The 24771-nt window shown below is 40.5% G+C and overlaps 1 protein-coding gene across 3 annotated transcripts; it reads left to right on the top strand.

The window, feature by feature from the left end:
• Positions 1-842: 842 nt before the first annotated feature.
• Positions 843-24266, top strand: arhgef7b (Rho guanine nucleotide exchange factor (GEF) 7b). 3 transcript variants are annotated; one of them, XM_069675063.1, is made up of 22 exons: positions 843-1007; positions 2440-2523; positions 7541-7625; positions 7888-8012; positions 8197-8401; positions 11593-11684; positions 14811-14905; positions 16022-16117; positions 17002-17124; positions 17216-17354; positions 17515-17574; positions 17665-17811; positions 17909-17995; positions 18089-18167; positions 19376-19512; positions 19612-19836; positions 20030-20123; positions 21254-21343; positions 21655-21813; positions 22028-22124; positions 22282-22336; positions 23489-24266. In XM_069675063.1, the coding sequence occupies exons 1-22, from the start codon at positions 843-845 to the stop codon at positions 23609-23611; spliced, it is 2562 nt and encodes an 853-aa protein (XP_069531164.1). In that variant the 3' UTR covers positions 23612-24266. The 3 variants fall into 3 exon arrangements, with proteins under 3 accessions (XP_069531164.1, XP_069531165.1, XP_069531166.1); XM_069675064.1 differs by having other exon boundaries at positions 19370-19512; XM_069675065.1 differs by lacking the exon at positions 21655-21813.
• Positions 24267-24771: the final 505 nt, after the last annotated feature.

The following is a 24771-nucleotide window of genomic DNA, read 5'->3' as shown; positions in this document are numbered from 1 at the left end:
ATGGAAACTGATATATGGCAGCCTGCTTAATTTAAAAGAAATACACGTATTTCCTGATTTTCTTCCTATTTTCCTTCCTTATTTCCAAACAAAAAAAACAAAAACAAGTTAGCAGATATAATTACCCTATATTTTCAAACATTTACAATATGAGACCATGAAATATGTCTGATTATTTTACAATTATGATGTGGACTTTATTTTAACACAAACTTAATTCCATTTCTTTAAACTTTATATGCCTTCTGTAATTAAATAAGCTTATATTCCGATTGATTTGCTGTATTCGTATGGTATATAGACTGTATCACTGCATGTAAAAAAAAACATTAGTAGTGCCTCAATTAGCCAATGAAAAATAAGGCACGAGTGATGAAGTAATTGGTTTAAAAAAAGCAACAAGAACGGTGAAAATCAACATTAACGTTCCTCGTTATTTTGTGAGCGCCAAGTACATGCTTTTAATTTGAAAACTGTCAAAGGAAGTGGTGTCATACAGTGCCTGTCTTGATCCAGATTTTACTCCCACAGTTGTGCACAGAGGCAAAGGTGAAACCAACATCCGCTGAAAGACAGAGCGGCTGAGGAAGCGTTCAGTGCGGGACAATAAGAAGCTGCTAAAGGAAGGAAACACATTTTTTCTTATTTCCTCTTTTTTTTTCTATTTTGGAACAACAGATTGTGATCCAACCAGTGTGCGTTCATTGTGATGTTCAAACAAGGCGGGGCTGACCCTTCTGTCCCATTTTGGACGGACCACAAGTAGGATACACCGCAGACAGTGAGGACTGCTGCCGCTGCCGCTGCTGCTGTTGTTGTTTTATGACATTAGAGAGCCAGGCATGAGTTCGGAAGAGCAGACGGTAACGTGGCTCATCACGCTGGGAGTCCTGGAGTCTCCCAAGAAGAGCATCTCGGATCCAGAGGCTTTTCTCCAGACGTCTCTGCAGGATGGAGTGGTGCTGTGCCGGCTGCTGGAGCGACTCAGACCCGGGACGTTGGACAGAGTGAGTGGATGGAGGGATAGAGGAGAAGGGAAGAAAAAACTAGCCTAACCCTTCACTGAATTATTTATCCTTAAATTAATTAACTGAATTAGCCTTTGAACATCCGGAAGTTATGGTTCATGTAGAAAAAACAGAGTATAATATAATATAAGAGCAGATTATTTACAAATCACTGCCTTGAAATAAGCAATTATAACACCCCAATCAGCCAACCATAGACGATTCATGAGAAAATATTAATTGCACTATAAATTATGTTGGGTTTTTTTTTGGTCAAAGGTGAGGATGTAGGTCATATTGGTTGTTGTAATATTACAGATTTTAATAATTATGTAAATTATTTTTACATAATATAATTTACTCTCTGTCCCTTTTGTTACTTTCTTTTACCACAATTTTTTAAAATAAAAATTTGTTGACATATTTCTTTATAATTGATTTTTTTAGTTCTGTAAAGTAAGATTTCCAGTTTGAAAATGAAAAAAAGAAAAAAATCTATTATCTAATCTATGTAATGTACAAAATGTAAATCGCAGAAATTATTTATACATAAAATAAATTCTGAACAATATATTTTGCTTTAATACTTATATATGCAAATACAGATATTGTAATACAACTACCTACTTTAATTAGTCCACAGGTTAACAGAACTAATAGAAAATCAGAATAAGGAAGTAATAGTTCTATTGTCTACTTTTATATTACTGTATAGCCCACAGTGTGCCAACCATAATGCTGGGATTAGAGTCAGACTTTTTACATACACACACAATGGACTATTAACCTGTCAACGTCATTTCCTCCTTTGCCTTATCCGACTTCCCTGGGAGATTGTAGATCTACATCAAAGTCGCCTCTGTTATCTACAATACAGTTAAACTCTTTTTTTCAAAATAAAGGCATAAACCGCGTCACCGAGCGTTGATTAAACCCCTTTACTATTTATTTGACCTCTTCTAGGAATAGATTTTCCACAGCTACCCCCTCTGGTGACGGCATAAGACCTTTTTCAAGTTATATATGTCTATATGTGATATGTTGAGTATGATTTTTTTTTCTTTCTTTGATGCGCTTTTAGCAGATGTGACAAATGTAGGTTAGGAAGAAGAGGGGGATGAATGATCTTTTAGAAAAACTTGAAAAACACAAACTATGTAAGTACAGACGGTAGTAAAATAATGGTAACTTGAAAGGTCCAATTTCAAACACTAAATGCATGATAACGTCGCTCAATTAACGATTTAGTTTGAAAATTCAAACCGGAAGTTTACCTGATTAGCTAGCTTGATTCTGGTAAGCAGCAAGTGCACCAAACGCCTCCTGGAATAAGATTGTTTTTATGCGGAAAAAGCTTGAACGCCCTCATTAGCAGTTTGTTAACGTGTCGTGTCATTATTTTAACCTAATTTAAGTCACTTTTTCTGTGTAGTTTTACCAGGAACCGAGGAACGACGGCGAGTGTCAGAGGAACATCAGCGAGTTTATTAAAGGCTGCGGGGCTTTCGCTGTGGAGGTGAGTTGACATATCAATAATGTATTTATTAATGAACTTACACAGTATGAAGCTTTTAAAAGGTCACCGATCACATATACCGAGCTATTTGTTATTTAAATCACAGTTTACAACTTATATGTCCTCTGTTTGCCAGTGACGTCTTATTGAGCCGTTACTCTTGTGAACGGCACGAGACAGCAACAGTTGGCGTCAACTGTGCGCACGAGCCACCTGGAAGGGTTTTTCATTAGTAAATATGGCTGTTGGGCTTCTTTCCTCCCGGATAATCCTTTATAATTTACATTTTGAATACATATACTCCTTATTAGTAGAATTGATTTTATATTTTTACATTTAAATTTCTGTTTCTCAGCTAATTCACTTCTAAACATATTAAGATAGTAGGTGTAAACAAAGGTGTGGAGTGTTTCTGGTACGTCTTTCTTGGACGTCAAGGGGTTTAATACAATCATTAGTAGTTAATAAATCATTTAGTAAGTAAATGAGTTGTGTATCAGTTATATGCCATCGATGAAAACAACTTTTAGGTTGCCAAGTTGTGAAGAAATCTTTTGGCCAGTATTCTTTGTGTTTGGTTATTATACAGTTAAATGTTTGTAATCCATTGATAAATACTCACGTTTTTCTCAATGTCAAGTAAGCCAGTAAATCTGTAAATCCTAGAAAGTAATTATTAAAGGGTGATTCTGGTACTAATCCTGGGTATCAAACATTTTTCGAATTGCTTCAGCCCTGATCAGAGTGTTGACTTAAAGTGCTTGTTTTAATCTAAGTGTCTGAAAACATTACAGAAAGGATCCCAACTGAAATAGAAATTCTATTCAAGGCAAGGCATGTTTTTGAACCAGGAGGAGCCCAGTACACCAGACTCCTTTAACAAAAACGGTTATTTTACCTCTCAGAGCCCAGAACAGTAGATCAACGACTTCCTAAATTGGTTTGTTTGTATTATGTTATTGTGTGACTCTGGTGTTTTAAATGATCAGTTCAGATCCAACACAATATTTCTGTAACACAACAGTACAAAATTAAGTAACTAATCAAGGCAATGTTAGGTTAGTAACTCACTTGTTCCGCAAAGTAGAATTACTGTTTTTGTCAATGGAGTCTGGTGGCTTTAAAGAGAGCGATGTAATGTCAGTAACAAAAAGGTCGATCTCTGCAGGGATCCTTTCTGTAATGTTGTCAGACACTTTGAATAACAATCTGAGCCTGTCAGTGGAAACAACAAGAAGTTTTAGTGGACGTACATTTGCCCCCAAGGATTACATTGTAGCCTTAAAAGCCAAGTCTAAAACTATTTTTGAAATACCAGAAGTTTTCAAGGTAGATGCTCAGATATTTCTCACAACCTCACAAACTTATCATCAGTTAACGTTTTATTATCCATTAACAAAGTCATTAGTTTCATTCTGTTTACATTGTTTTCTTATTAGAAAATTGAACAATTTAGCTTTTATGAGGAAATTTGGCTAATCCTCTGCTTTTTACAGTGAATTCATGTTTTTAAAGGAGGCAAACTAATAACAAGAACAAACCGACTTAGAGTCCAAACTTCTATTACATCTTCTAAACGTGCAGGGTCAGACATCGCATCACTGCTGCTTGTGGATGTGTTATGATGTCTAACATATTTACTTTGCGTATAATATAAATGTATTGCAGTCAGTTTGCATGGTCCCCCTTTGAAATGAGAGTACAGATACATGAATATTTGTGTGATATGAATGTGTTATTAGTTGTGATTATCTCTAGTTCTATGATGTTATGATTCCCTCTGCTAAAAACAGCTCTGAGGGAGTCAATCAATACTTATGTAGGATTGTTTTTGCGCAGAACTTTAAAATATCAAGCTGGAAATATTTACCTCCTCAGAAAATGTTTTGGCTGTTGGCGTGTTTATCTAAAACAAAACAGTGGATCAGGCTAGATTATATTATCCTGCCCCACAGCGAATGAAGAGAGAGGACGAGTGAGTAGTGTGGCACAAAATTACAAAGGACACACACACAGAGTATTGATCTGTGCTGTGGAAAAAGCCATTGAAGCCTAATGGAAAGGGGCAGATTATGCAACACAGGAGACCCGGGCTGCCGGACGTCTGACATCCTGAAAAGCCAAGCCAGCAGTGAGGTGTGCGGCTCTGAAAAAAGAAATCTGGAGTATAAAAATGTAGAGGGTAATCGTGCGCTGATGTAATGCAACATGCCAGGCAGCCAGTGGATTTTTCCAATCAGGTTGATTAGACGCATGTCAGCCATGTTGCTGGAAGCCAAGACCCCCATTTCCTGCAGCCTGACTGACATCATCGTAGTAATTCTCCCAGACAGGCAGGACGAGCCAACAGAGGAGGATTACAGAGTGGACGACTGTAGATGACTTAACCTGAGCTTCTCATGTACTCGTTAAAACCATACATTCAGCTATTGCTTTCAGTTAAACTCAATCATGTAGGAAATTAACGCATTTAGAGCTCCTTCTCTGCAGCATTAAATCAAGCGCTCCTCATTGCTCCACCTTAATGTAGAAGTCGGTCAGTGTGTGGTTCACACAAGATTAGGGGCTTTAGAGGTATTTTGATTGTGTGTGTGACAAATCACAGCCGTTTGTTTTACTGTAAGCACACTCTGATTTTGTGCCTTTCAAAGCTGCAGGCGAGAGCCTTTCACACATGAAAAGACTGCTTTTACTCTGAAGTTATTTATATCTGTTCTTTCTTGCCAACACTAGCAGCCTTACTGTTATTTATATCGTCAAATGATTGCATGAAAACAATCATTTGGATTTCAAGATTTGTGCATTCAAAGCAGGTTTTACTCATGTTTCTGTGAGCTAGGGTAAGCACTTCTTGTTCCATTTGTGGAACCCTTTCCATCCTGACAGCAATCACTAACTCAAAAGAACATAAGCCAATGTGTCCTTAAAAATGAACAATCCTGTTTTATAATAGATTTTAAAGGGGGGGTTTGAACAGACCATAATGCCCCTGGACAACCAATCACAGCAGCAAACAGGTGACATAGCTGCCATGCTAGGTAGCTAGTTAAAAAAATCAAGTTCATAGGGCTTCTAGTTAAACATAATGTTTGCATGAGACTCTGTGTGACACTTTCATATCTATTAGCGTGTAATTCCGGTAGAGGATGGAGCCTTGATTTAGTGCTGGCATAAAGCCAAGCTCCAGGTGATTGCAGCCAGGTGTGTGAATTGGAAGCTAATGATATTTGACCGTGTTATCGAGTGTGAGCTTGTCAGCGTGCAGAGTTCTACCGTGATTTTATCCTGAGTTTATCCACTTTATATCTTGGAGTAAAAGACAAGTAACTGGTATAAATTTGAAGTGACCTAGATTAGAACATGTGTCAGACACTAGCTCCCCTGTTCACCCCTCAGTGGCTTATTTAGATAAATGTAGGTTTATTGAAAGTAAGTCACTACACATGGATGTTTTGGCATGATATCTTTAGTAGCGAACTTTAACTACCGTCCACTCCAGTTAAAGACCTAACCTGATAGCGCATTCAAATTTTTGTCTTAGGCGGCAGCCATCTTGGTTGTTTATAAGAATGTCTCAACGTAGCTCAAAGCTGGAGATAAACTTGTTGCCACTCTCTGTTTGTAGCATCGGCTGTGCACGTCCTTAAATGAACGCTACACGTACGCGAACGCTTAAATAAGCAAGTATATCTTCAGCCTAAATCCACCCAATATTAGTTAAGCGGTTGTGATTGGCCCGACCTGAATCACATCAGATGGAAATCTGTCTAAACGGGAGGCCGATCCGACGTTTCTGCCAGAGCAAATTTAAAATATAAGCTCACAGATTCGTCTGATTTCCAAATAACTTTCATGATAAATAATCCATTATTCGGAATTACAGGAATCTAACTCATAATATCGGACTGGAACTGAAGCAGAGACATTTATAGGAAGTGATGTCGCCTGATGAGGTCATCCTTTACTTAATGATAATTGACAAATTAATCACACAAAATCTCCTTTTACAATCCCTCTGAGAATCAATAGAGTGCTATCTTATATTTCAATATGAAATGCCCCTTTTCTCCATTACTGCGGTAGAAGGTCCTCCTGTTCTCGTCACTGACACGTCACATGTGCTTCTCCGTATTGATCATGTTCATGAAGCTTTATTGTAATGCTAGAAGAAGCAGCTGGTACATTTAAATTTGTTATGCAGCAGTGCACAGAAAGCCTCATACTGTACGTATCGTGGCCCGATGCCAGTGTTAGAGATGAAAGTGTGTATTAACTGTTGGGCCCATACTGCTGTGAATGCTAATCAGCCTGTGTATATAAATCAGACCAAGTGGGTTCTTAAAGGAGGACTGCATTAAAGGACGGCCGAGTTTTATGATTTGATTAAAGAGAGCCAATCCTGTCCGCGTTCCCTCTGGCTTTTAATTTGAAATAACTCAAATCAGGTTGTTTTGACTTTGCTCCACCTTCACGCCTCGGGAATGTAGAAGTCAGGCAGTTTGTGGTGCACATAAGATTAGGGGCTTCAGAGGCATTTTGTGTTTGGCTCAGTGTGTGTGTGTGTGTGTTTGATGGGGAGATTACAAGTGGAAGCTCAGACTTTGAGTAATCCCGCTCCAGACTGCAGTTGGAGCAGGGATGAAAACCCCCGCTGAACATTGTATTTCGTCATTTATGCGCTAACAAGTTTTCATAGCTTAATTTGAGCATGAGCCCTGATGCAAGCTTAATTATGACCGTAAAGATACAAAACAGCAATTTTTTAAAATAAAAAATGTTGCATGCATTCAGTAAACCCTGTTTTAGATACTATTTTTGTTGTTGTGTTTGGCTCCCAGAGGTTCCAGCCTTTCTATTTACCACCACAACCCTGCGTGAGAAACATGCATGGAAATGTCAGGAGAAAAGCCCTGTGCCCTTGTTGATGTCACGCTCTATAAATGTATTATGAGTGTGTTTTTTCTTTTCTCTATGTTTCTGCCCTTCTGAACTGTATTTTTAATTTCTTCTCCCGTAGCCTTTTGAGGTCAATGACCTCCTGCAGGGACTGAACTTCTCCAAGGTCCTGAACACCCTGGTCGTCCTTAACAAAGCTACAGAAGGTGAGATTGTTTTGTGCATTTGTGTCTTTAATTATTTGCAGTCTTTTCTTTTTCACTTGTTCCTTCTTTTAATTTAACTTGCATGTTTTTAAGTTGATATTTCTCTTCATTTATTCTGTTTTCGTCGCTTTTTGATGATGATTTCAAACTAAGTTGCACTGTATAAAATTCTACATAATTTATGATAAGTGTAGGTTCATTTTTAGTATATGTATCAGCAGGTTATTTTCAGGTGTTTTCATTGTCTATTGATCTGTTGCAGATCTGGGTGTTTCCAGCGACAGCGTGTGTGCGCCGCACTCCTCCTCATTGAGGATCAAGTCCTTTGACTCTTTGAACACTCAGACTCGCTCCTCCAAACTGCTGCAGCCTCAGTACCGGAGTCTGGTGAGTTACAATGACACGAGCAATAACACATCTCATGAGTAATGACACTAAATTAAAACTCAGACATTAATCCTCTAAAGTTCTGCTCTTGTACACAAACATCTTTTTTTATATACACAGTGACTTTATTATGCACGGACTGAGTCATCTCTGTCTCTCCTTTCCTCCTCTCCATCTCTATCAGGACATGTCAGAGGGCAGTGGCTGCGGCCACATCCTGGTCAAAGCGCGCTTTCCCTTCCAGCAGACCAATGAGGACGAGCTCTCCTTCTGCAAAGGTGACATCATCAGTGTGAGCCGGCAGGAGGACGGCGGCTGGTGGGAAGGCTCGGTCAACGGCAAGTCTGGGTGGTTCCCCAGCAACTACGTGCGAGAGCTGAAAGGAGGCGGTGGGTGCAGCTCTCATTGACTCACATGTAGCAGTAGGGGAAACTTCCCTGGTTCCTTATCATTGTTTTGGTCCCAGTGGACAGCTTAGCGACCTTCCCTTGCATATAATCTCATGTTAACATCTGTAACTTGTACTATTCTTGTATGCATTGCTCTTTACCTCTAACTGTTTGCATCTCCCTCCCAAAACTACTTATTTGATTGTGCAGTTTAAGTTCAATTTCTTATGTAAAAGATAAAGCACTGCTTGGCGTGTGCATGCATACTGGACATGACGTTCTTTAGACACAGTGATATAACTTCTATCTATGTATATCTGGACAGATCTGTAGCAAAAATAACAGCTCTATGCAGCCACAGATAATGTTATGTTTGGAAGTTTTTACGACATCAACTAGCATTGTTAGCATCCGCCGTTTTAATACCACAACGACAGGGAAGATCAGCCAGCTCATAACAAATATGGTGACTACATTCTACTCCTGAGCTTTGCGGTAGGGATCGCTTCCACTAGCCGAGGTACGAGCTGCAATTGTGCAAAAACAAATATGAGAAAGGTACCTGCATTTCCGCTTTGCTGCTGGTTTTCGGACCCTGTTTTCACATTGGCAGGTAAACCGGAACTAGTGGGATTAATAGAACATGGAGATTGGTTAAAATTCCCTGAATGCATGTATTAATAAGGCATAATGTTAGACCCAAACCTTCCCATGTTAATTTGAAGTACGCATGATTTTCTGAAAGCAGTGACACGCACTAAACTTTTTTTTGCTTGTTACGTCACAAATTAGACAATTGAAGAATTGGATAAATGAGCCGTGTTTGCACTTTGTGTAAAGTTCGAGTAACAGTTTGTGGAAGGCAAGTACATGCAGGGTTTGCTAGAAATGTGAGAACAATATGGAATTTCAATCTGCACACTTTTGAGTATGTAAGGCTGTACCTCCTGTGCCTGTAAGAGCATTATCCTCGTGGCTTGCTCGATTGTGTGGCTTTCTGCGGAGGGAAGGAAGGAAGCTCCCCGAGCACACAAAGACAGGAAGCTCCAGAGCTGCTCTATAGAAAGCAAGTTCCTGACTTAGAGCAGAAACCCAGAGCAGTGCAGGGAGGAATGGCAGTACTTTGAAATGGTCAGTTGGATTGGAGCGATCCACATTCAGTAAACAGTAGTAAAGCAGAGGCTGCACATGCTTGTCGTCTTTGTTTTACTGACATAATAATAGTTTTTTAGATCAAGGAGTTATTAGAATCATAAAAAGCAAAGAACTATCGGCCTGTTTCTGCTCAAAGACCATATAAGTAAAGGTAGACAAAGGATACCTCGTCCTTGTTTTAGAGCTTAGTAGCTCTTTAATTTCTCTAGTCAGCTGCAGACGTCAGAAAAGTAAACAAATGCTTCTTATTCTCCTGGCTTTTCTTTCAGTGTCTTCAAGGGGCAATAGTGAGGTGAAGGATGTGACGGCATGCTTTATAACAGCCACACAATGTTGGAAAAACTGTAACCAGGGCAGAAATATGCCACAACATGAGTCAGTGAATTAAAGCGTTCAGTCGTTGGTTGTCCTACATTTAGTAGAATTGCCCTTCAGGGAGTGTTTGAACTACAAACAGAGACGTTTTATTGAATGGGGATGACAGTTCCGCCACCGCGAGAGTCCTCATTTTTCTAGTAAGACACACGAGCACTCAAAAATAACATCGTAGGTGTGTTAGTGTTGCTGTGTTTTTGTGCAGAGAAAAACAGAGGCACATTTTCTTATTGGTCTACGTCTGTTTCTTGTGAAGCAATATTTTAGAAACGTCTGGAGGACATCTTCTGGAGGAAGTTAAAGGACCTTAAATTCCAGAAAAAAAACTAAAAACATCCACATGGACTGACGGATGCACATATTTGATTGTGGTGGTCAAAGGTCAAAGGTTGCTGTGATCGCCATTACAATGTGTGTGGCAATAACCCAAGATTTTATACAGTAATTATGACAACATTTCACACAAATGTCTAAAGGGATAAAATGATGAAGGGATGACTTTTTTTTTTTACCTTAAAGGTCAAAGGTCAACTTCAATCTGACATCATTTTAGCTGTGTCCAAATTCAGGGGCTGCGTCCGTTGAAGGACATATTTGAAGGCCGATTGCGTCACAGCGGCGTGTCGAAGGCTGTCCCAATTCGAAGGCCGTCCTCCTTTTCCCGGGCCCAACGTATCATGAGATTCATTGCAATTTAAAATGAGGTGGCGGACTCTTACGTGGCCGAGGAACACACTTCCTGGTTTCAACTCAACCGAAGAGCTGCGATATGAATGGGGCAACAGAAGGGGCCTTGAAACAAATATCTTAAAAATATGTTAAGTTACGTGATGTTAGTTATGCTAGCTAGTTAGTTAGTTAGTTTGGTGATGCAAGGTTAAGGACAGAAACAGCTGGTGATGCAAACAGGAAATCCTCTGTGGACCAGACATCTCATTTCATTTCGGCCTTTGTGTCTACACAGACGTCTAATGACTTCATAGCCCGCATCCTTCGAGGGATGCAGCCCTGAATTGAGACACAGCTAATGTTATTATTCCAGTCCCATTCTTGTGAACGCCTGGAGGGAAAGTCTTTGACATTGGTGATGTCCACTTGGACTCAAGAAATAACTGACCAGATTTACTGGTCAAAGGTCAAAGGTCACTTTCAGCTAATGTCCATCCCATTATTTCCAACAACTGGTAGGACTTTTATTACATCTGTTTGCGTTTTAGGATTAACTCTAAGATTTTATCACTAACTTATAAATCGTTAACCGGGCTTGCTCCAACCTCTCTCTCTCAGACCTTTTAAAACCACATCTTTTATCGAGGACACTCAGATCCACAGACCAGCTGCTTCTGGCTGTCCTGAGGTCAAAGTTGAAGCTCAGAGGTGACCGAGCCTTTTCAGACGCAGCTGCAAAGCTCTCGAACGCTCGACTGATCTCATCTTGCTTTTTCCTTTCAATATTTTCATCAAAAATCAAATCCAGCCGTTCTTTCAGATATACTGATGGATGATAACTCTAGTCTTAAGCTTGTTTTATAGGCTACACATGTATCTTTTTCGTTGGTTGTCACAGCTGATAAGAACGTGTACTCTTCAGGATGTAACTTTTACTTGACGTTTTCCAACCAGGTCTTTGAATCTTTCTCTTACTCTTTCATGTTTTGCAGACAAGACATTAGAGAGGCAAAAGTCTGGAACCTTAAAGAGTCCACCCAAAGGCTTTGACACCTCGATCATCAGTAAGACGTACTACAATGTGGTGAGTACCATACTCTTAACAAACTGTGTGTCTGTGTGCTTGCAGGTGTGTGTTAAAGCTGTGCCCAATGGTGCCTAAATGTTCTTACAATCATAGAAAGAGGAAGCAAATCTGCAGATTTTATCTACCTTTCCAACTAGAGCTTTAATACTAGACTGATCTGATTTAATGTGTCACATCTGTGTACGCTTTTCTAAACTGTCACAATCAATTATTTTTCATCCCTGCACCCAATTAATGGTTGTGCATCTGTGTCTGTGTGTGTAATCATAGCATGGCACCCCTGCATGTGTCGTCTGTGTGCTGGATGAAATGTAGGTTATTTCTTCCATTCCACTGGTTTCTGGGGCAGCCTTGCCGCAGGGTTGGCTTCTGCCGGAGTGTGTGTGTGTGTGTGCGTGCTTGTGTGTGTTTTTAATAATGCAACAAGCTGCCACAGTCTCTTTAGACTGTCCGTCTTTGGCGGTGATACCTGAGTCTCTCTTTCCGTCTCGTACATAAAAACCCAGACGCTGCCTGCAGTCAGAGATGTTCCCTGACAGAAATACAAAAACAAAGAGAAAGTTTCCTTTAATGGAGCTTCTTAAAAAGCTTTAAAACAGAAGCTTTTAAGTAGAAAGATTCAGGCTGTGGGCTGTTTCTCTTTAAGAGTGCCTGCGTGTGTTTCAAGTTTGAAAATACCAAAGATTTTACCCTATTTTTGATCCTCCATGAGTTCTTTTTTACATACATTTTTAATGAGAAATGAATACATGAAAATGTATTTTAAGCTTCTTCAGCTGCTGTTAAAATTGTACTACCTCCTGACCTGAGGGGAAACGTGTGTCACTACTCTAACGTGAAGCCATTCATCACTGGAAACCTTGTTCCTGAGAGGCTTCTGATGATGTGCAGACACTCGCTAATTAGCCTCTAGGAAGCTACTCGAGTCAGTGTTTCAGCTCCTATAGGGTCTGATATCACTCTGCAGTGTTTTACAGAATACATAACCCCTCTAAAACCTACAGCTAATAGTCAGTTTGATTTATAAATGTATAAATGATAACATAAAAAGAAGTAGACGCTTCAGTCATGGTAATATATAACATGTTGATTTCATTACACACAATCAGAATAATTTTTAGTAACCTTTTACATTTGAATCAAGTATTTAAAACCCGGGTATGCAACTTATTTTGTATAAGGATGCACGATATTATCGCCGTGTTATCGGTATCTGCAGATTATGGCTTGAAAAGTTTCTTCCGATTAAACAACTCTTTAATTCTGCCTAAATGCTTGATGATTCCCTAAAAAAGCTTGTTGTAATGCTACGACATTAACTCGGCAAGAGTGCATGCACACTGCCTGAGCAAAGTTATCAACAACTTACTCTAAACTAGCTAACAGTTAGCTCACATTCTCGTCATTTTATGGACCTAGCAACATCAAACGTGCAGACATAAACATAAACATGAGTACAAAACTAACACACGATAAAAAGACTCGTGTGTCCGTAGTAGGTGCAGTAAACAAGTCCGGGCATGTCTCCCTCACTGCCGTGTTTAGGGGGGGATGCTGCATTCAGGTGCACTCAGAAATGTGAGTGATCAGACACATGACCTTTTGTACGATGCCTCTTCCGTCAAGCGTGAAGAAGGGTGCAAGATGTCTGTGGTATGGCAGTTTTTGGCCACTACAATAAGAGCAGGCGTGATATCAATTCCACGACAGGGAGACTTGCAAAAAGGGCTGGAAAATATCAGCAAAAAATCCAATATCGTGCATCCCTAATTTTGGATGCACTTTTATGTATCCATCCATTATCTACACGGCTTATCCTATTCAGGGTCGCAGGGGGGCTGGAGCCTATCCCAGCTGTTATTGGGCGAGAGGCGGGGCTACATCTGGACAGGTCACTAGTCAAACACAGGGCTGACACTTAGGCTGCATTTATACTGCAGCTAAAAGTGTCCCAATTCCGATTTTTTCAGATCAGTGTGAACAGCAAAAAGTTGCATGATGTTGCATTTTTTAAATTCGGAACTGGGCTACTTGAATCTGTGGTGCAAATCGTAATCCAAAACATGCGACCTGCATGCGACTTGTATTTGAACACTCAAATTGAGTGGAATAGGTCAGCGTTGCCTTGGTAATATGCACAAAGAACACAACAAAGAAGAAGACTTCGTTTTTCCGCTTGATCATGGAGGACGGTGAAATAGCAGATTTACTTGCTATTTTTGAAAATGCCTCTATCCAATCAAAACTAGAAGGCTCATACTGCAGCCGTAGTGTTGCAGATAAAACAAGGACTAATGCCTTGTCCGTTTTGGCTTACTTGCATCAAGATTTATGCACATCTAAAGTCCCAATGCCCGAGAGCATGTGACGTCTTTTCTTATTGTTGTTTGCAGAGCGTGTCTTTTTAAAATTATTATTATTATTATTATTTATTTTTTTTTTTTTTAAAGATTATTTTTTTGGCCTTTTGGCTTTATTTTACAGGACAGCTGAAGATAGACAGGAAATGTTGGGAGTAGAGAGTGGGGGATGACATGCACAAATGATCGGCAGACCGGGAGTTGAACCTGCGATCAGTGCGACGAGGACTATAGCCTCTGTACATGGGGCGCCTGCTCCACCGACTGAGCCAAACAGCTCCCCAAAATTATTTTTTTTTTAAATGTGGTTTTGATTCTTTCAAAGTCTTTCTTGCTGCTCGTTCCCAATTTACAAACTCTATTTTTAACTTAATGGGTTCAGGCATAAGTTAGTGATTAATTTGCTCCTGTTATATTCAGTATCAACCTCTAAATTGTAAAATCTTTGGGTTTATTTTGAGTATATCACCAAAGATGTGTGGTACTTGATATAAAACGTTGCAATCGTTACGTTGGAGAAGCTGGAAAAAGTTTTCTCATATTTTCGCCTTAATTTGACCCAAAAATGTATAAATGATGGAAAGCATTGATGATTAATTCAAGTCTCTTCTCACCATCAAAATCCTTCCAGTGCAGCCCTTCCACCTCCCTGCCCTTCTTACTTGGACCACAAAAAAGTCGTATAAGAACTTAACAACTGCTTTATATGCCTAATTTTTCCTATACAATAATTAATCCCAAATTGTGTGTGTGTCTTTGTCAGGTCCTACAGAACATCCTGGAAGCAGAGAGTGAATATTCGCGGGAGCTGCAGAGTCTGCTGGGCTCATACCTGCGCTCGCTTCACCCCACGGACAGGTGGAGTTATTTTTACTCTTCTGTTTTATTAAACAGAGTCGAACTTTAGACACAGCGGTACACACACCAGCATATCTGTCGCAACACCAGTGTAACCTGTGCAGCAGACAGACTATCACACACACATGCTGTGTATCATACTTAAACAGCAGTAAATATATTGTATCAAACATTGTGCATGGATTTCTATCCCCACACATTGGAGCTTTGCAATTATAATTAAACCACAAAGTCAATGCACAAATATATAAACCAGTTTTTTACATATTGATGAGGGTTAGACCCAGAACACCATATTAAATAATTAATGACTCCTCTCCTCTTCATCCTCTCCTCTCCTTTCCTCTTCTCTCGTGTTGTTTCCTCTCTTCCTTTCGTCTCCTTTCCTTTCCTCTCCTATCCTCTCCTTTCCTTTCCTCTCCTCTCCTCTTGTTGTCTCCTCTCCTCCTTTCATCTACTTTTCATCCTCTCCTAAACTCTATTCTCCTCCTTTCATCTACTTTTCATCGTCTCGTGTCATGTCCTCTCCTCTCCTCCTTTCATCTCCCCTTTATCCTCTCCTCTCCTCTTATGTCGTCTCCTCTGGTCTCCTCTCCTCCTCTTCATCCTTTACTTTCTTTTCCTCTCCTCTCCTCTTGTGTTGTCTCCTCTCCTCCTTGTTCTCTTCATTCTCTCCTCTCCTATCCTCAACTCTCCTCTCCACCTTTCATCTTCCTCTCCTTTCCTTTCCTTTCCTTTCCTCAACTCTCGTGTCGTCTGTTCTCCTCCTTTTATCTCCTTTTCATCCTCTGCTTTCCTTACCTTTCCTCTCCACTCCTCAACTCTCATGTCGTCTCCTCTCCACCTTTCATCTCCTCTTCATCCCCTCCTTTCCTTTCCTCAACTCTCGTGTCGTCTCTTCTCCTCATTCCTTCTCCTCTTAATCCTCTCCTTCTTTTATCTCCCATTCATCCTCTCCTTTCCTTTTCTATCCCCTCCCCTCCCCTCTCCTCTTGTGTTGTCTTCTATCCTCTTTTCCTTTACTCTCTTCTCTTGCTGTCTCGTCTCCTGTCCTCTCCTCTCCTCCTTTCCTTTACTCCACTCCTCTCCTCTCCTCTCCTCTCCTCCTCTCTGCAGACTCAGCAGCGTTGACATCAGTCACATTCAGGGAAATCTGGAGGAGATCTCAACCTTCCAGCAGATGTTGGTGCAGTCATTGGAGGAGCACACAAAGTCAGTGTAACAATCTCAACACAAACATACACACAATATGTTCTCCACTTTATATCACATCAGTAACTGTCTTAAAATGTGATGCATTTGTTTCAACTTGTCATATCTTGCAGCTTTTCTTTGTCTTGTGGAAGTAAATGTATTATCTTTAAATTGTGTGAGGCAAAACAAAACATTTTAAAATGTTTCTTGTGATGTTTCTGGGACATGTTTTAATCTTTTTTTATTGCACTCCTACTACTCCTTCGTTACAGATAATTTAGAGAAAAGAGAATAAGCAGAATCATAAATGATAATAATAGTAACAGCTTTAGTGGATAGCGGATAGTGGATATGTATCCTGCTTTGTTGAACACAGCTCGGCTCCCTGAGACCTGAACAAACCCCTGACGAGGTGCTCATGCTAACATCCTGTTTAACTTCACATACATCCTCCAACCACTCTGCAAGATGATGCTCAGGACTGATAGACTGTAGGTGAAGGCAGTTATTAAAGCAACAGAGACATCTAGTGGTAGACTGAAGTAATGATCTGAGGGAAAATTTTATTCATGTATAAGTTTAACTTTGTAATAATTGAAATGAAAATCTTAAAGGGAGCAACCAACTATTACGTGTTTGTTGTGTTTATTATTATATTTATTATTTGATGTTAATCACTAATTTATCAGTTTTGCAGAAGAGGAATCTTTATGTTCTTGAACGCAGCCTTAATGGGAATTTTGTTTCCTAGTTGGAGATTACAAATTTAAATGATTTAACCAGAATTTTCCTCTCTATCTGCTTTACCTTGTACACATTTAATTTTATTTAGAGGACTAGCAGATGCCCCACAATTATGCTAAGTTTTGTTATTCAGTCTAACGTGTCATGTGTGTCTGCAGACTCCCAGAGAGCCAGCAGAGGATCGGGGGGTTCTTCCTGAATATGATGCCCCAGATGAAGATCATCTATGTGGCCTACTGCTCCAACCACCCGTGTGCTGTTAATGTTCTCACACAACACAGGTACAAACTGTCATACATTTAAACCACAGAAAACCCAACAACTTGTGTGTTATTGTTACTTGTGTGAATATTTTGTATGCGTTTGTCACAGTGAGGAACTGGGGGAGTACATGGAGTCAAAGGGGGCGTCCACTCCTGGGATCCTGACTCTGACCACCAGTCTGAGTAAACCTTTCACCAGACTGGAGAGGTACCCGACGCTGCTCAAAGAACTGGACAGACACATGGAGGTTCGCTCGAATCTTTCTTTCTGTCTGTTTTAAAATCTGTACAGAAACATATAAATAACACAATTAACTGAGTAACAAGTTTAATGTTTCTGCATCTCCATGTATGATCTTGGAAAACATTCTTCTAACGTGTGTGTGTGTTTTCTTTGTGTTGTCTTAGGACCAGCACCCTGACAGAGCTGATCTCCACACCTCCATAATGACCTTTAAAAACTTTTCAGTAAGATGAAAACACACTTTCACACACTCAGTAGCTTCTGTAAGTTCATTTGTGTCTCAACCCTTATTAATCATATATTTGTGTGTTCAGGCTCAGTGTCAGGATGTGAGGAAGAAGAAGGACCTGGAGTTGCAGATTTTAACAGAGCCAATCAGAAACTGGGAGGGCGATGACATCAGAACCCTCGGCCCTGTTCTCCACATGTCCCACACCACCGTCCACACACAGAACTGTCAGGTACTCGTCAGAAATTCCAAACTATTTACCTCAGTTCAAGACACACTTTTCTCCCAACACAAATGAGTCACAACTCGTTCAAATGTTTGTTTTTCAGGAGTCGAATGAACGCTACCTCGTCCTCTTCCCTCACACTCTGCTCATGCTCTCTGCCAGCCTGAGGATGAGTGGGTTCATCTATCAGGTACGTTTACAGTGAGATTTAACCACATACTAATCAGTTCTCTGAATTCAGGAACTCAAGATCTACACATTGTGTGTTTCTGTGTCTCCACAGGGGAGGATACCGCTTACAGGGATTCTGATCTCCAGAATAGAAGACGGAGAAAATCTGAAGAATGCTTTTGAAATATCCGGTCAGTCCTCTCTCTTATTCAGCTAGTACACCCTTCTTATTTTGAGTGAGCTCATTTATAGAAAACAGATCACACATGTTGTTCTCGTCCCTTTCACCCAAACATTCAGAATAATGTGAATATTTCCACAAGGTAAACGCTGTCCTCTCTGACATCTCGCTAGCTGAATTAGTTAGCTACACATGCGCACTGACACAGCTGTGTTTACCTTCTGCTGGTACACAGCTACCTGCCAAGAAGGAGGAGAGAAACAGAAACAGAGCTTCAGGGAGTTTCTGTTTTTGTGGCGACAAAAGGAAAAGAGAAATAAGGCACATTTATTGTCTACTAACAGATTACTTTCTTTGAAACAGTAACTAAATAACAGATTACTTGAATTGCAGAAGTAATGCATTACGCTACTTGTTACAAAAGAAATCCGAGTACTCTAACGGATTACTTTGTAACTGCTCAGGAATGTTTCAAAAGAGTTGTCTTATTTTTAAGCCTCTAAATGACAAGTAGGTTAAAAGGTTATAACCCTATCTTCAAAGCCACCAGACTCCATTCACAAAACCAGTAATTTTACCGAGCAGAACGAAGCAGTTCCTGTAATAATTTTAAGTTATTTTGTCACTTTGGTGTTTAAATGGTTAGTTCAGATCTAACAAAATATTTATGTATCATACAATGACACAAACAAACTAATGGATCAAGGCAGAAGTAGAACAGCAAATCTCATGTTTTGCAAGGTAAAATTACTGTTTTTATGAATGGAGTCTGGTGGCTTAAAATACAGCTGTTCCTTCCTTTAAAAAGAGCATCTTACTCTTTAAAGGGGTCCTTCTGTAATTTTATCACATAGTGTTGATCCGAGGCTGTCAGTTGCAAAAACAAGGTCAAGTCTTGCAGACTTAATGTGATCTGCCGCGTATGCCTGAAAAGATAATGTTGCAGTTATTACAACCGTTTTGCAGCTGTCAACTGAAGCAATCTACTGGATATATGTTAAAAAATATGCCTCACTGTTCACAAGCTCTTTAAAAGCTAGTTCACCACAAGTCACAACCCTTTGTGTGTGCTGTTCAAAGGCAAACTGTTGGATAACCCTAGCTTAATCTGATTATTATAGTAAACAGTGAAAGTGAAGCGTGCCCTAATTCGACCAGATTAATCAACTGTTTGTTTGTGCGTTTATACACTCGCTTTCTGTGTGTGTTGTCGTGCAGGTGGCCAGTGTGAGCGGATGCAGGTTGCATGTAACACTCAGCACGATCTACAGGACTGGCTGGACCTGCTCACCCAGCACACACACACTCCGGCCGGGCACACACACTCACACAAGCATCAGTCTGTCTGTCACACAGTAAGTCGGCAGGATTTCTAAAAAAAAAAAAAAAAGGTAAATTAACTACCTTTCTTTCTTGTCCTCACACAGTATCTCTCTCATTTCTGCTCCTCCTAGCTGCCCTCTCACCCTGCCACCCCGTCCAGACACTCAGAGTCTCGTGCAGGGAGCACAGGAAACAACTACCACACCCTCCCCCATCCCTCTTCATTTGGGACGACACACAGCAGCAGCCCGATGTGGGGGCCTTTAGAGCCACCGAGCACCCCCAAACCCTGGAGCCTGAGCTGCCTCCGCCCTGCGCCTCCTCTCCGGCCCTCCGCTGCTCTCTGCCAGAAGGAGGTGCTTAACAAAGACATACTCAAATAAGTCATACCAAACTTATCTTTATGGTGTTCTTTATGTGTTGTGTCTGGAGACATCCAGGGTCCTTGATAGCGACCTAAATAAGTAAAGGTTTATATAGCTCTGGTTCCTGTTAGATTTGGTTGTAGCTTTGTTTCTGACGTACGTATTTCCGTGTCTTTGTTCGTAGGATATGAGTAAGAGTCCTAAGAACATGAAGAAGCTGCTCCCTAAGAGGAAGCCGGAGAGGAAACCTTCAGAGGAGGATTTCACTGTCAGAAAAAGTAAGTATTCAACTCAGCAACTCTTAAAAAAGCTGCACATTCTTCAGTTTAACATGATGCAGAGGTAGGGCTGCACAATTAATCAATATTAATCCTGATCAGGCTTTAGTCTTCCCACGATTAAAAAAAAAAACATGACTGACAGTGATAACAATGTTTAAAATGCTCCGCCTGTAGAAAACTCTGCTGCATATTAAATCAAGCGCTCCCTAAACTAACAGCCGCTCCCCCAGGGGGCGATAGAGAGCTTTTGGGCTACTTTTGGGGGAGCTGGCATGTCATGTGATGAGCGCCTACCTTGCAGCGGCAGTTTCGAGCAGAAGAGTAAATAGCAGAGACGGTGTTTCCGTTCAACCAGTGATTTTCAGACGAATGCGTCTGTGGTTGTCGTGGTTACAGCAGCTGCTGAAAATGGGAAGAGAATACATAGCTGTTCTTGTGAATGCCTCTTAGTTGTTTTGCATAACGAGCTCAAAATATACTCTGTTACACCTCTGAAGTGTTGTTTGTGCAAACGTGTCATGTAGGCGACTAACACTCGGTGGCTTTGAACGCTGCTTGTTGTTATACTAAGACAGGAAGCGAGGGAGTCACTCGTTAAACCAAAACACCCGACACAGCTCGTCATCGCTTGTTTGGAGGTATTTCAGGTTTAAGGTGAGTGATGTTCAGAAGAAACAATAACATGCAAAGAGGTCATGAAACCTGCATCTGTGCCGCAAAAGCAACACGACTAACTTGAAAAAAACAGCACAAAGTGCAGCATGATGAGTGTATGAAGGCCGAGAGGAAGAACGAGCTACTCCCCGTCCTCCAGCGTCAAGTCAGACGTCCAGAACAGAGACATTGTACAGAGACACCCTATCCACCCAACTCCCAAAGACACACTGAAACTACCCTTGTAGTTTGCATTGCATTTGGCCTCTAGAAGATGCACCAAATTTTAATGAAAATATAGAAAATAAAATAAGAAAAGAACCCAGTTAAGTCTTACTTTGATGCAAAACTTGTACATGAGCAGGTATGAAAATGTTAGGAATAAATGTTTAAAAACACCAGCTTTGAATGCTCTCTTCATCCAGCTTCCTCCACAACCTCACCTCTCCTTCCGTCCCTTCCTTGTCTGTCAGGTACGGCAGCTTTAGAGGAGGACGCTCAGATACTGAAAGTGATCGAGGCGTACTGCACCAGCGCCAAGACGCGACAGACTCTCAACTCCAGTGAGTACGCGCAGATATCAGCGCTAGCACATACATGCTAACACACTGCTAGCTGTCTTAATGCTAACCACTGTTTGTTCTCTGCCTTCAGCTCTAACAATGTTTCTCTCTTCTCTCTCTCTGCATGCCTCTGCTTTTCTTTTACACCATCTATTATTCATCATTTATCCTTCACAAACCATTTTCCTTTTATTTCGGTTTAATTTGTGTCAAATCTCCACACCTACTTTATGTTTTTTACTCCGCCCATCATCCCCCCCCTACATCCAATTTGGTTTGTTCCATCCCCGCTTATTGACTTTACGGTACAGCCTGGCAAGGGACTGACCTCATGCACAACCATGTGCTCGCTGACACCAGCCTCACCGTCACTGGTGTCCCCGGAAACCCGCCATGTTCTGACCAATCAGAGGACTCGGATTATGACAGTATCTGGACCGCTCATAGTTACAGGACGGCCTCGTTTTCTCGTAAGACATCGCTGTCAAAAACCAGTGACCTGTTAGCAAAGCAGCTAAAGATAGATGTCCCAAACCTTCATGTCTGTGTGTTTGTGTCTGGTGTTTTCTCTCTGGTAGTTTTTAAGTGTCCCACACTCTCTGTATGTTTGTGTGCATGTGTATGTGTTTTAAAGCACTGTGTGAAGGATTACTAACCTGATATCTGTTGTCACTGTTCAATCAGGCTCCAGCAGGCAGAACGTTCACATGCTGTTCCCCGAGGAGGAGAAGATCATCGTGGAGGAGACGAAGAGCAACGGACAAACTGTGGTGGAGGAGAGGTGAGAGAGGAGACATGGAGGTGTGTGTTGAGTACACGTGCAGATAAGTTTGGCCATCTCTGTGGGGAAAAGTTGCAGCATTATTATGTAAGACAGTAGTGGATAAGGTGTGCATCAGTGTGTGTTGCAGTGAAGCTGAGGTGTTGTCTGCCTGCAGGGGTCTGGTGGACACAGTGTACTGTCTGAAAGACGAAGTCCAGGAACTCAAACAGGTAAGATTATAAACTTAGACTTTCATAACCATCTCTTTCCTGTTCATAAGTTCCACTTTAAATGGTTCAAACAATTAAGAGCAATCTGGGTTTTATTAAGGATGCTAGATATATTATTTCAGGATGCACAAACCCTTGTAAGCAGTTAGTCTGTCCTCTTGTGAGTCTTAGTCCATGCTTCTTTCTTGTCACAGTATCGTTACTTTGAAGTCAGAGGGCGATCTGCAGGAAAATGATCTGACTATCTGGCTTCTTATAGACTCAAGCATCTTGCACGCATCTCATATCATATGCATAAATCGTGTACCCCCTTGTAATAGTGCGACCATGTGCCGAGGTGCCAGTTAGGTTTAAAGCTGAACAATACCGAGGTCAGGGTTTATGAGTCAGTATCTTTCCTTCTTAGGTCAGAAAACATCTACAACCCCATCAGCAACACAGACACTCAACAAACAATAAAGCACAATAAACAGAGTAAATTTAACTTAAATGTGTCATTACTTCATGGGGAACAAGCACAAGAGAAAAGTGTTTCTTCAAGGAGTTTAAAAGTCCAGTCCTTGTTTTCTTTTCACCAGCAACAAACAGTTTATCCAGTTAAATTAATGTACATTTTAGTTTATTTTAAATGAAACAAACCCATTGCAATTTGACGCGTAAAAAGGTTAGGGGAAAAAACACATCAGTCACGAGTTCAGGCAGTTCAGTTAGGTGTCCACGATGTCCACAGAATATAAATCCAGAGAATCCGGAGGACAAGTTAACAACAGGCGATCACACGTGAACTTAAACACAGACTTATAATGTCTAAAAAACAAATTCCACAACGCTCTGTTGAGACAACAAACTCAAACATGGAGTGAGCCGCCATCTTTACTCCCAGCGTCTCCCCTTTAAGGACAGTTAAATGAATGAATGGCGTTTACGGTTCTCGGTGTGTCGCGACGTGTACAGGTGTGTTAGAAGAGAGCCAATAGGATCCAACTAGTGCTGGAGGGATGTAGCAGTGATGAGAGATCGCTATGAGGTTGCTACACCTTGTATTATCCTGTAGGAAATTAAAATATTAGTAGTTTCTGTAAGAGGTTTGGTATCGGTCTTTATATTTGTTATCTGCTTTAAAACGTGATATTTGTGCATTCACTTCTGCAGGACAACAAAAGGATGAAGAGGACGCTGGAGGAGGAGCAGCGAGCGAGGAAGGAGCTGGAGCGGATCATCCGGAGAGTCCTGAAGAACATGAACGACCCCACCTGGGACGAGACTAACCTCTGAGATGGACGGGACTATTTCCTGACTTTAAAACGGGCCAAATGACCTTTGAACTGTCGCTCATCTGTGTGGACAGAAGCTGCCAATACAACCCTTTCACAAACTGGACCAAGAGAAACGCCTGCCAGCTGTGAGTGAAGCCATCCAACAGACCGTAAAGCTGTGACGCCAAATCAGCCAAATGGTAGGCATGATGACATCACTTCCTGTCAGGCTGCTTTTGACAAGAAAATCACTTTTTTCTAATTTACTTGTGTATTTATTTTTCATTCCTCTGTGTGATTATTAGTGTTTATTTGCTGGCCTGGTGGATTAATTACTACACTCATGTGTTTATATATTGAAGAGCGATATGAGAGCAGGAAGTGGCTGAAACTCCTCATTCAAACTTTGTTTCAATTAAGACACCTTTGAAATTAAGTCCTAGGATACATTTTATTGACAACAAACTAATAAACCCAGCTGATTTTTAGTGGTTTATTATTTTGTTTAAACGCCTAGTGTGGGGAATCAGTCACCACATTGAGACTAAACCGATAAATACCAGCACTAATAAGTGATGTCATGCTTCTACAGGTTGTGTTGCATTAAAATGATTGCAGCAGACCACTACTATTTTATTGCTTCTGGGGATATATATATATATATATTTATTTTGTTGTCACTTCTGCTTCTTTTACACTTCTGCATACAAATGATTGTTTGGACGCTAAAGCTAAACATAACTTTATTGATCCCTAAAGAGAAATTCATTTGTCTGGCATCTCATCTACTGTTTACTAAAGAATTAAAAAATACAACAAAAATAAAGATTCAGAAAAATCAGAGCTGCCAGACTTTGCTGCTACCAGTTGAAGCGCATGTTCTAGAATTAATAGTTTTAATTAATTAATTTTAATTTAATTAATTGATAATAATTTACTAACTGGAGCATTAATTAATCTATTGAAAGAGGTGCAGTCACTGGAGCTTGTTTCGTCTTTTTCTCAGGAATGAAAACCAAATTAACAGATTAAATAACCCCTATTTTACTTTTTTTTTTATATATATATATAGTGATAATTTTGATGTACTTTGCAAAGCTTTTGAAATCCAGATTCAAGGGTAATAATTTCTATCAGATAATAATAAATCAAAGCCCCATACCACAACAAAACCATGTG

This window comes from Semicossyphus pulcher, unplaced genomic scaffold, assembly GCF_022749685.1.
Source record: "Semicossyphus pulcher isolate SPU_LCO1_2020_fin unplaced genomic scaffold, fSemPul1.0.p SCAF_24, whole genome shotgun sequence".
Classification (NCBI taxonomy): domain Eukaryota; kingdom Metazoa; phylum Chordata; class Actinopteri; order Labriformes; family Labridae; genus Semicossyphus; species Semicossyphus pulcher.
Note: the sequence above shows the minus strand (reverse complement) of the source record. Positions and strands in the feature narration are given on the sequence as shown.

Coding starts and splice junctions, on each gene's coding strand:
- arhgef7b (XM_069675064.1), top strand. CDS start 843: ATGAGTTCGGAAGAGCAGACGGTAACGTGGCTCATCACGCTGGGAGTC. Junction 18,168..19,369: donor GAATGCTTTTGAAATATCCG/GTCAGTCCTCTC, acceptor GTGTGTGTTGTC/GTGCAGGTGGCCAGTGTGAG. Junction 19,837..20,029: donor CTGCTCTCTGCCAGAAGGAG/GTGCTTAACAAA, acceptor CTTTGTTCGTAG/GATATGAGTAAGAGTCCTAA.